Here is a 12481-nt window from a genome sequence, read left to right as displayed (position 1 = left end):
TCACGTATTGAACCAAATTTTTTAAGAACAGTAAATACTTAAATTTATTTTATTTGAAATATAAACTTATACAAAAATAATGAAATAATAAACCACTAATAAGATACTCCCTCCGTTTTTTTTTTATTTGCATCACTTTGGATTGCACAAAGTTTTAGGAGAGTATTATAATATTGTGAGTGGGTGAATAAATTATTATAGTAAAAGTAAGATGGGACCATGAAAAAGAAAGTATGTGAGAGAGGATATATATTTTTATTATTTTAGTAGGGACCATGGAAGAGAGAGAAATGATAAAATAAATTGAGTGGGGTTTAAAGTAAGAGAAATAAATGATAAAATATAGTATAAAGTTACCAAATATAGAAGTGATGCATTTATAAAAAAAAACACCAAAAGAAAAGTGATGCAAATAAAAAAAAAATGGAGTACAAAATTTACCCACAAAATCAAATACTATTTAAATAATGATATTGTTTATCATATAGCAACACCCTAATGATGACGTTTTAAAATGAACCCATTCCGACTTAGATTGGGCCTTAAAAGGCCAAGTTTTACATTTCAAATTCGAAACTCTTACTTTCACGTACTAAGTTAGTTAAGCATGGGTCGGGTGGTCGGGTTTTGGTGAGTGATATTAAACTATTTAACCCACTCGTTCCTCGTTGTGAATTTTCCCATGCTTGGACCGAAAGCTTAGCATCCGAGGATTTCAATGAGACCCTTGCATAGGAAGTCGAAATTCAAGAGGTTGAAGCTCCAAGGTCGCTGGATTCAAAAGCACCGTTAGAGGAGGAGTTGATTTTATAGGCAGCGGTGTTCGAACGAGTACTAGCTTCGCGTTTCCAATTCTGTCAGACATAGTTTTCACTACTACCGGGTTACTCGAAGATCCAAGAACCCCTATCCATCTTCGATGAGGGTCAGCCGATGGTACACAAGTACAAACTTCGAGGGAGCTGCTCTATTTGGAGAAAACTAATGATATGGAAAGGCTCATGGTCAAGCTAGTTGATGATTTCATATAGGGTCTTGCAGATCTAAGCATGGGAGAGGGTGCTTTGGTCAGACCGGAGACGGAGAGCAAGGAAGTTGGGATAGTGTGGAAGGTAGGTATGTTTTTAAAATGCTTCAAGTTTCCATGATTAAGTTTGGGAGTTCTTATGGTTAATTAAGGGAAACGACTAGAGTAGTATTACACTCTTAGTCAATGAGTTAGTTTGAAGTATTGTATTGATGTTTAAACTGTCTGTTGAGTCAAATTACTTTTGCATATCAGGGAACTCTAATGGTTGGTGTTGTTGATTTATGACTTTTTCATGTTTACTACGGAGTAGAGCTATAGTTATTGATACTAATTATCTATTTGTTTAGTATTTACTTTGAGTAAATTAGTCTGTATGTATAATAGTTATACATTAGTATGTTACATGTTAGTTGAATTTTAAATCTTTAGTGTTTTATATATTTATAACTAGGTTAGATTCCGTGCCATATATGGTGATTTATAGTTATATAAAGTTATACTTTATTGATTGATAAGTATTATAATCATAATTAAATTAGTCAAGGAATAATTAAAGTATATGATAGGTTGATCTGATTTTGTACTTGCATTTTTTAATTGTAACATCTAATACAAGAAATAGAACAAAATTGGGCAAAAAATCTGAGCAATCTTTTTTCTTTTTGTAAAACATGTTACAAATTATTTTAAGAATATAATATTATGGTTTATAGTTGCTTATTTTGTTTAGAAAGGTTTGTGAAATGTTTTTATCTTAAATATAATAATTACTAATATGGAATATGTATGAAACATAATATTATTTTTGTAAATGATTTGTTACCTTAAATAATACTCGTAGGTTTTTTTAAATAAAAAAAGAAAAATAACTAAAGACACACTAGGAGATGACACGTGTCGTTGATGGTGTGAGACTTAGTATATGTTATTGACTCCGATATCTGTGCAAAAATATAATCATTTAATGGTACCCAAATAATTTATGGGTATCCTTTTAAAAAGAATAAAAAAAATAACTTATAGGTAATGGTTTTGAAAGAAGGAAAATTGGAAACTAATAATCCCACCTTTGCATATTCTACTTTAAACAATCCCACCTTTTCGAATTCCCAGAATAATCCCACCTTTAACCTCATCTTCTTAAAATAGGCCTTTTACCGGTTTGTGAAATTGGTAACTTATTTTAGAAGGTGACTTGCCACATGTCACCTTCTAATTGGTCCAATTTTAATTTTTTTAATTTAAAAAAAAAACAAAAATAATTTTCCCTTCCCACCTTCCCACCACCGCATTCTCAACTCCCCACCACTGCATCAGCCACCACCACATCACCACCCCCTCCCCTTTCCCCACCTCTCTTTTCCAGTTTCACTGGCATCGTAACCCCACTTCTACTATCCTACAACCCCTTGTAATATTGCACCGATCCACGTTGTTGTAGTGGTCGAATTTCGTGAAGGTGGTCGGATATTAGGGTTTTGTGGAGGTGGTCAGATTTTAGGATTTTGTGGGTGGTTAGATTTTGCAAGTCGTGAAGGTGGTCGGATTTTAGGGTTTCGTGGTATGTATAATAGTTATATATTAGTATGTTACATGTTAGTTGAGTTTTAAATCATTAGTGTTTGATATATTTATAACTAGGTTAGATCCCGTGCCATGCACGATGACTTATAGTTATACTTTATTAATTGATAAGTATTATAATCATAATTAAATTAATTGAACAATAATTAAAGTATATGATAGGTTGATCTGATTTGGTACTTGCATTTTTTAATTGTAACATCTAATACAAGAAATAGAACAAAATTGGACAATAAATCTAAGCAATCATTTTTCTTTTTGTAAAACATGTTACAAATTATTTTAAGAATATAATATTATGGTTTATAGTTGCTTATTTTTTTAGAAAGATTTGTGAAATCTTTTTATTTTAAATATAATAATTACTAATATGGAATATGTATGAAACATAATATTATTTTTAGTAAATGATTTGTTACCTTAAATAATACTTGTAGATTTTTGTAAATAAAAAAAGAGACTAAAGACACACTAGGAGATGACACGTGTCATTGCTCGTGTGTCATTTAGTATATGTTATTGATTCCGATACTTGTGCATAAATATAATCATTTAATGTTACCCAAATAACTTATGGATACCCTTTAAAAAAGAATAAAAAAAATAAATTATAGGTAATGGTTTTTGAAAGAAGGAAAAATGGAAACTAATAATCCCACCTTTGCCTATTCTATTTTAAACAATCCCACCTTTTCGAATTTTCAGAATAAACCCACCTTTTACCCCCATCTTCTTGAAATAGGTCGTTTACTGATTTGGGAAATTAGTAACTTGTTTTAAAAGGTGACTTGCAACATGTCACCTTCGAATTGGTCCAATTTTAATTTAAAAAAAAAACAAAAATAATTTCCCTTCCCACCTCTCCACCACCGCATTCTCAGCTCCCCACCACCGCATCAGCCACCACCACATTACCACCCTATCCCCTTTCCCCACCTCCCTTTTCCGGTTTCACTGCCATCGTAACCCCCACTTCCGCTATCCTACAACCCCTTGTAACATTGCACCGATCCACGTTGTTGCATTGGGCGAATTTCGTGAAGGTGGTCGGATTTTAGGGTTTTGTGGGTGGTTGGATTTTGCGAATCGTGAAGGTGGTTGGATTTTAGGGTTTCATGGGCGGTCGGATTTTGCGAATCGTGAAGGTGGTCGGATTTTAGGGTTTTTTGGGTGGTCGGATTTAGGGTTTCGTGAAGGTGGTCGGATTTTAGGGTTTGGTTGGTGGTCGAATTTTAGGGTTTTGTGGGTGGTTGGATTTTGCAAATTAGAGACGGTCGAATTTTGGGATTCGTGAAGGTGATCAGATTTAGGGATTTCGGGGTTGGGTAGGTCTGCTAGACCAAGCAGTGGTGTACATAGTGGAAGGGGTTTGCGTGGTGGGTCAGCTTAACCAATCAAGTGGTGGTGTGGTTGGGCGCTGGTGTTGATAAGGTGGTTGTAGTGGTCGGTTTCCAGGTAAGGGGTGGTAGGATTTAAGGATTAGGGGGTTTTCGGGCAATAGGTGGTCGGGTTATAAGGGTTAAGGGGTTTCAAGGTGGTCGCCGGGGGGGGGGGGGGGGCTGGTGTGGTGGCGGCTATGGAAGGTTGTGTGGTGGTGGCTATGGAAGGGAGTTGGTATGGTGGTGGCCATGGAAGACTTGAGGTTGAAGAAGCTAAGAGAATTTTAAAAAAATAAATTAAAAAAAACCCGATTAACAGGTTGTAGGTTAAAAGGCATGTTTTAAGAAGACGAGTGTTAAAGGTGAGATTATTCTGGGAACTCGAAAAGGTAGGATTTTTTTGAGCATAAAAGGTAAAGGTGCGATTTATTAGTTTCCAATTTTCCTCGAAAGAAATAAAGTAAAGGGTCCCTATTCCTTAACCCAATTGTGTTCTACCTATGATCATTTATTATGCTCAACCTTATGTTATTTTATGTATAGGAGAATATGACTGATGTCCAACAATTTGTTGTGTAGGTGATGGAGTTACATGACCATATCTAAAAGAAGTAGTAAAAAATAGTAATAAAAAGGTGTATCCTAATGTAGTATATAAAAAAATAGGGTAATGATATATGTAGCCCTTATAATAAATATATATAATTATTAATTTATCGAGTCGGCCCCCATTTATCTCTGGGAGAAACAAATTCATTTATCTCAATGACTTTTTGGGCCAAGTCATCAATGTTTAATATTAAAAAAAAAAGAGGAGCCTGTGGGACCTTATTTCTGCTAAATGACGACGTTAGTATTAGATTAAATGGATAGAAGACGAAAAGAAAACAGAACTATATGCAAATATTCTACCTTCTTCATTCTCGTATTTTTTCAACACTTAGAGAAATTTCTGCAATTTACCTCAGTCTCTCTCAGAGTCAACGAACTTGGGTTAGTATGTAGATCTGTGGTTTTTCCGTCGTCGTCCCATTCTTGGTGGTTGAAATATGTTGTTTTCGTCTTCAGTGGTGTACGAGTTTGTTCTGTGGCGTTTTTCGATAGGTTCTGGGCTTCAGGAAAGGTTAGTTCATTTTCACCGTACTTGATTTGATTTTTTTTTTTTTTTAAATATGGCCCTAATTTTTTGTTATTTGTTGTGAGAAAATGTGGAATTGCACCCTTTGTTGTTTAATTTGATAAATTGGTTGTTTGAATTCGGTAAAGAGGTAAGTTTATTTTCAGCATAGTTGATTGGATTTTGTGTAAATATGACCCTAAATTTTGTAATTGGTAGAGCGTGACTGAGGAATTGCACCATTCTGTTGGTTAATTTCATAAATTTTGATGTTTGAATGACTATAGTAAAATGGCATTTTGCATGACTTTATAGTGTTTAATTTTGGTTCTGGATATTTCCCCGTATCCTGTATTTGTTGTTTTGATTTTGTATAAATTCTGCAGTGTTCTGAAATCATTCAGTTGTAATTATGATTGTTGTGTGTTGTAGTACATTGGGTTGTAATTTCATAAATTTACATGTTCTTTGTGGTAGTAGGTGTTGGGTAAGATGTCTGATTTGGGAGAAGATATCCTAAGTCCCTTTGCAGGGGAATGTGAAGAGGTTGGTTTCTTGATGGAGATTGGCGAAGATGAAAATCAAGAGCAGGAATCTGAGGATGTCACTGCAGTTGATTTGGAGAACATAACCTTGAGTCAAACAGTTGAAACTAATACATCTTCATTGTGTGTGAATGACAAAACTTGCAATCCAACCCAATGCCCTTCCCCAATGGAGACAATGCAGACATTGGAGACTACATTTTCTATCAATAAAGGGAGTAGGGCTACCTTTCCACCACCTCTAAAAGTTGGAATGATTTTTAAATCTTGGTAAGATATTGAATTGTTCTACAAAACATATGCTGAACATTGTGGGTTTGGAGTTACTAGAGTGCAATGATCATACACAAGTTCAAAAGTGAGAAGGGGAATTACTTAGAGGTGCGAGTGTTGGGGTGACCCCAACATGAGGGCGTAGCGTGAGGCAAGGAAGAGGGCAAAGCACATGGAAGTTGGGGGAAGTCTTGGAAATGTGAATGGGGCTATAGGGGAGGCTGAACTTGCACAAGGAAAACGTAAATCAAAGAATTGTGAGTGCAATGCCAGGGTTTATGGGAGTTTGAACCTTGATGGGCTATGGATTTTGAAAACCATTGTGTTGGAGCATACTCATACTTTACCTCCTACTATGGCAAATTTGGTTAAAGAGTATCGTATGAAGAAGTTAACTTCAACGGTACGAAAGAGGCTGGTGAATTTCTTTGAGGAGGGTGTCTTTGTGACCCAAATTCGTGGTTGTTTAGGCACTGAGAATCCAAACTTGCCAAGTGTGAAGGATCTTCAGCATGAGATCTACAAGAAAAGGCGTCTCAAGATGGTCGGAGGAGATGCACGAGCCATGATGGACTACTTTGATTACATGCAAGAAGATAATCAAAATTTTTACCATGCACATAGGTTGGATAATGATGGTCGGTTAATAAATGTGATGTGGGTCGATGTAAGGAGTTGGGTAGCTTATGAAGACTTTGGAGACGTAGATTGCTTAAATGCCACATACCTAACAACTGAGTACGAGCTTCCCTTTGCAAATTTTGTGGGGGTTAATCACCATGGCCATGTCCCTCTTGTTAGGTTGTGCCCTCATTTCTCATGAATATTATGATGCCTATAAATGGGTCTTTGAACAATGGGTATCTTGTATGGGAAATAAATTTCCAATTTCGATCCTCACCGACCAAGCAGCTGTTATGCGGAAGCCCCTAGCTGAAATTATGCCTAATACATGCCATCGATGGTGTATTTGGCATATTACGCGGAAATTTCCAGAGAAACTTGGCAAGGGTGCTTTGTAAGTATTGCCTACCTTGGTACATTTTCATTTAGTGTTTGTTGTTGAAGGAACCTGTTTAGTGTATTCAATTTTATTTGTTGGTTTCACTTGTTACAGTAAATGTTCATATGTATTTAAAATGCACTGGTAATTGGTTGGTTGATTTTTGTATTGTCAGTGAAGTTACCCTACCCTTACTCAGGAACTATAGTAGGAACTAAATTCTGGCATTGTTGCAGTGGCTTAAGTTAATTTTACTATTCTGCAATGTGGTTGTACTTTGGTTTTTTGGGTCATTGTACTAGCTGTTACAAGTAATGTTGTTAAAAACAACAATGATGGTTTCACTTGTTGAAGTGTTTAACACTTTAACCATGTACTACTGCAAATTATATTTTCATTATTTAGGTCCTGATTTGCCATCAATTGTTCCCCTCACTGTTGATCTAATGTTGAGCCCTGTTGCTGACATCAATAGTGAAGCAGTAGTGTAGGCGTCGTTTGAAGTGTGCCTACGTTAAGCATGTGTGAATATGCTTGACACTCTTAGGAAATGGAAATTGACATATACGATTAGGGACAATGATTAGGGACAAGGAAAGTAGGGAGTCGCCAACAAGTTTTTAAGGAACTTGTAAACTATTCACAGATCATAAAAGACAACCACGATAAAGGGACAACGATTGACCCATGAAGGTTACACCCCATTTATAATCCATGAGATTACTAACTCCATATGGATCGAAACCACAAAAGGAGGATCGAGGATGATAGTACAAAGTAGGGAGTCGCCAACAAGTTTTTAAGGAACTTGTAAACCGTTCACGGATCATAAAAGGCAATCACGATAAAGGGACAACGATTGACCCATGAAGGTTATACCCCATTTATAATCCATGAGATTACTAACTCCATATGGATCGAAACCACAAAAGAAGGATCGAGGATGATAGTACGAAGTGAGTCATGGAGTTACATTCGCCGTATTGGCCTCTACTCGATTCTTATTGTGAAAAGTGATTCCTGTGATCTCAAAGGCATACAAACAAAATATTCAATTCGCTCCAAACTATTATCATGCTAAATTGGTTGAATATTAATGCAACACATAATTCTAAAATATTATGGTAACTTCAATTAACAATATTAAAAAGGAACCTAAACCAGTCGTCCAAATTATCTTATTAGGCTTGATTTCCAATTACATATTCCCTTTAAAGATGCAATATGGTGACCATAATAACAATAAAATAAACATTAATATTAGAAGCAATTTAACCATAATATCGTTAGTCAAATCAAATAATAATAAACCTAATCATGATACTAGAAATAGTAAAATAAAATAAGTAATTTAATTAATTAATTACTCACATTTTCGCACGCTCCTTTAAATTGCTACATCATGAATAAATAGTTAGTAACTTCAATAAAAATATAAATCAAATTGAAATTAAATTAAATTAAAAGTAGAATTGACTTGGTCCAACCTTCAGTTAATTATACCTTTCACGCCTTAGTTTAAGGATGGAACCTCAGATCAAGTATGGACTCCTTGGAGTGCTTAAGGGATGTATGGTGGAAAAATAGGGAAGGCTAGAAATTAGGCTAGAGCATAGAAAGAAAGAAGAGAGAAGAATTTTGATGTATAAGAGAGGAAGAGAAAATGATTTTTTGGTGTAGGGAGAAAGAGAATGATTTTTGGTGATCAAGCTTGTTGATGATTTAAAAAATGGGGTGATATGACCTCTATCTATATATAAAAAAAGAAGGGTCAAAGAATTAGGAAAAGACCCGAATTCGAATCGAAATAAAACTCTTGCGATATGCAGCAGTTTTTGCAGTTTTTGTTTTTATCATATCTTTTGATCTAGAAATTGGAATAATATAAATAATATTTCGTTGGAAAGCCCTTGAAGTCTACTTTCTATCCCAATTAAAATCAGATTAAAATCATTTGTAGATTTTAAGATATGGCCGTTTTAGTGGGATGGTGTCGGTTTTGGATAGAGTTTCGTATTTCTTTTATATCTTTTTCGTTATAGATCGGAATTAATATTATAATATATCAATGAAAGATAATTTCAATAGCTATCCAACCATTTAAGATTTGAATAAAAACTATGAGAAACGAAAATCATATCTAACTATCTTTGTACGTCTTTTAATTTGAATAGAATTAGGACTTTCGAAAGCAAGAGTTTTATTCAATTTCAAAATCTTTAATCTTATCTTTTTAAAAAGGATAATTAAGATATTTTAGAAACTTATAGAAACTTTTAGAAACTTCTAATTAATTCTAATTGGTTTAGGAATGGGATTAAATCCTTTGGACCCTCCACATGATCATTGGGTCGTAGGGAAGTTGGGCTTAGGTTTGGTTTGGGCTCAGTTTAGTATTTTGGCCATAACTTATTCGTTATAACTCGAATTTGGGCTTATAATATATCGTTGGAAAGCTCTTTTCAAGAATTATCCAAATATTCAATCACTGGACTCAGATTATAGACCAAAATAAACTCTATTAACAGTTTTATAAAAAGGACATGAAATGAATGATTTTAAGGGACACGAAATGAATTATTTTGGGTTTAATAGCACGAAAAGAGGAAAATAAGTTATGAGTAGGGGAAATGGGCTAGGAATTGGTTTGGTTTATGAAATGTATTGGGATTGAATTTGGATTTAAGAACTCCAAGATTAAATACTCAACCCAACCAATAATGGCAGTGAAAGGTTGTTCATCATCGGGTTTGGTTTTGGGGAGACATTTTTAGGTGTCTACAGAGGCCCCCACTTTGACTGATTTTGTAGAAATGTTAGTTTTAAAAACGATAGTCAAAGTAGCCGATAGGGACGAAGAATAATTTAAGACGTTCTGCGATCCTAAATCACTCTTTATACGCTGATGCCTACAGAAAAATGTTATTTCTACAGATGAGAATAGATAGAATGCTTATCTTACACTAGTGTACCGGTGGAAAATATGTTTGATAGTATCTAACACCAGTGTATCGGTGGCAAATGAGTTTGGTAGTTTTCTATGCTTGAAGAAATCCACCGGATGAAGAAAATTGTGATATTTTCCATGCTTGATGAATGTTGATAGATGATATAATTGCTGAATTCTTCGCCTAAAGAGGTGGCAATGACCGAAAATTTTCCATGCCTGAGGAAAAGCTTGTCAATGATGAGATTGCAAGTCTCTGTGTATAGAGAACCTTGCGCTGTGAATCGTCTTTTCTTGGGAGATGATCACTAAGAAAAATGTTGATAATTTGATTGTTCCTGAACGCGGGTCATAGATGGTTCGCTTGTCCCCGAACGTGGGTCGTAGATGGTTCGCTTATCCCCGAATGTGGGTTATAGATGGTTCGCTTGACCCCGAACATGGGCCATAGATGGTTTTCTTGTCCCCGAACGTGCGATGTAGATGGTTCGCTTGTCCCCGAATGTGGGGTGTAGATGGTTTGCTTGTCCCCGAACGTGGGATGTAAATGGTTCGCTTATCCCCGAACGTGGGCTGTAGATGAGACATGCAAACTAAAATTTGCTAAAAGACCCGTATAGACTACGATTGACTTGACATGATATGACATGTGTATGACTTGTGATTATGTGTGTATGTGTATGATTGAGTGTGTGAGTAGACACAAGCAACCGACAAGGTAAAAAGCAAAAATTTTCCGTCATTTTTGTCATGAGTGGAGGGTACTGACTTTCTCCCGAAAAAGAAATACGTGGAAAATGAAGTTTTGTTTTTGAACTTCTCTTGATGAAATTTTTTTGAAAAGTTTTTAAACTTCCTCAAAAGAAAAGACATGAAAAAGGGAAGAAGTTTTGAACTTCCTCGTTGAGCAAGACGAAAGGATCGTATGGATTGAATTGCTTGTCTTGAAAATAATGTATGCATGATTCATGTTCTTAGGCCAGGAGGCTAAGGACAATTACATCATTTGACACAATAGATGAATGAACTTAGCTCATGGAGCTAAGCATCATATATGGTGTACAGAAACGATCTTGAACATCACTTAGGTCTAGAAGCTAAGCACGTATTACAATGAAGTGATTGTTGATTATTGCATAATGAACGTTGCTTAGGTCAAGAAGCTAAGCATGATATGCTTTGTATGATTACAAATCATTGATATATAAATGTTGCTAAGCACATTATGCGATGTGTGAAACAATGAACATTGCTTAGGTCAGGAAGCTAAGCAAGTATACAATGTTTCTTCTAATGAATGTTGTCTTGAAAGATGATGAAGAATGCGTGGTAGGGGAACAAGATTTCATGATAAAGGGTTCCTAAGGGAAAGATGATATGGCTATGTATGTGTGAAAGAAGTGTGTGAAAGTGATACTAAGGTGAGGCTGCAAAGGCTATGGTGATGGAAAGAGATGTGCGAAGAGTGAAGATGGTGTAGACACGTAAAAATGTCTCCCCGAAACCAAACCCGATGATGAACAATCTTTCACCGCCATTATTGGTCGGGTTCAGTATTTAATCTAGAGAGTGCTTAAAAGATCGTATTTAATTAAAATGGATTATTGAATTAAAATCGATTTTAATAATCCATGTATCAGTCTTGATGTTTAGTCAAAGCATAGTTTATTTTTAATTTTAGCCCAAACCTTATTTTATTTATTATTTTGGCCCAAACCGTTTTTATTTTATTATTTTGGCCCGATTAATAAATAATAAATCAGAACTGACCCTAAATTATCAATCGACACTTAAAAAGGCTGAACAAAATTAGGGCAAAAATGAATTTAGACAGAGAAATGGACGCACAGTTTCCCGTGTCACGGCAAAAGCACCGCGTCTCGGGGCACAATGCCGCGCCACGGTGTGCATCCCCGTGACACGGTGCCAGTGCTGTGACACGGGGCATCTCCGTGTCCTTTCCGCGTAAACCCTTCACGCGTTTTATCTACCGTAACCTAGTTATTTCCCGCGTCACTCTCTTTTCCACCGTGTCACGGGAGTTTGCCTCGTCTGACGGTGCCTGGCACCATTTCACGGTGTGCACTGCCGTGTCACGGTGTTATTTTTTTAGGGTTTTTATCTTTTTAGGGTTCCGTGTGTTCCCTCTACTCATTTTCCCTATAAATACCCCCTCATTTCTGATGAAAGGGGGCATCAATTAATTCTCTTTTTCTCTCTTCTATGCTCTAGCGTAAATACTAGCCTACCCTTCTTCTTTCAAAATTCCCTCTTCAAGCACTCCGAGGAGTCCATACTTTACTCGAGGTTCTGTCCTTAAGCCAAGGCGTGAAAAGTAGAACTGTTTGAGGGTTTGGCCCCAAATCAACTCTACTTAATTTAATTTAATTATTATTTTATTATTTTTCCTTGAAGTTACTAACTCGTTTATTATTTTATAGTTGCAAGCAAACATAATCAAAGTAAGAATTATGTTCCTTTTATTTCTATTATTTTTCTACCAATTTTATATTGTTGGATTTATAGTTAATTAAATTGCTTCCAATATTAATGTTAATTCTATTATTTATTGATCGCCATATTGCATGTTTAAAGGGAAGATG

General features: G+C 35.5%; 1 protein-coding gene across 1 annotated transcript; it reads left to right on the top strand.

The window, feature by feature from the left end:
* Positions 1–6100: 6100 nt before the first annotated feature.
* Positions 6101–6751, top strand: LOC145581137 (protein FAR-RED IMPAIRED RESPONSE 1-like). The gene has a single exon (XM_081638200.1). The coding sequence runs from the start codon at positions 6101–6103 to the stop codon at positions 6749–6751; it is 651 nt and encodes a 216-aa protein (XP_081494326.1).
* Positions 6752–12481: the final 5730 nt, after the last annotated feature.

The sequence above is a fragment of the Chenopodium album genome, chromosome 15 (assembly GCF_948465745.1).
Source record: "Chenopodium album chromosome 15, dcCheAlbu1.1, whole genome shotgun sequence".
NCBI classification, from domain to species: domain Eukaryota; kingdom Viridiplantae; phylum Streptophyta; class Magnoliopsida; order Caryophyllales; family Amaranthaceae; genus Chenopodium; species Chenopodium album.
Note: the sequence above shows the minus strand (reverse complement) of the source record. Positions and strands in the feature narration are given on the sequence as shown.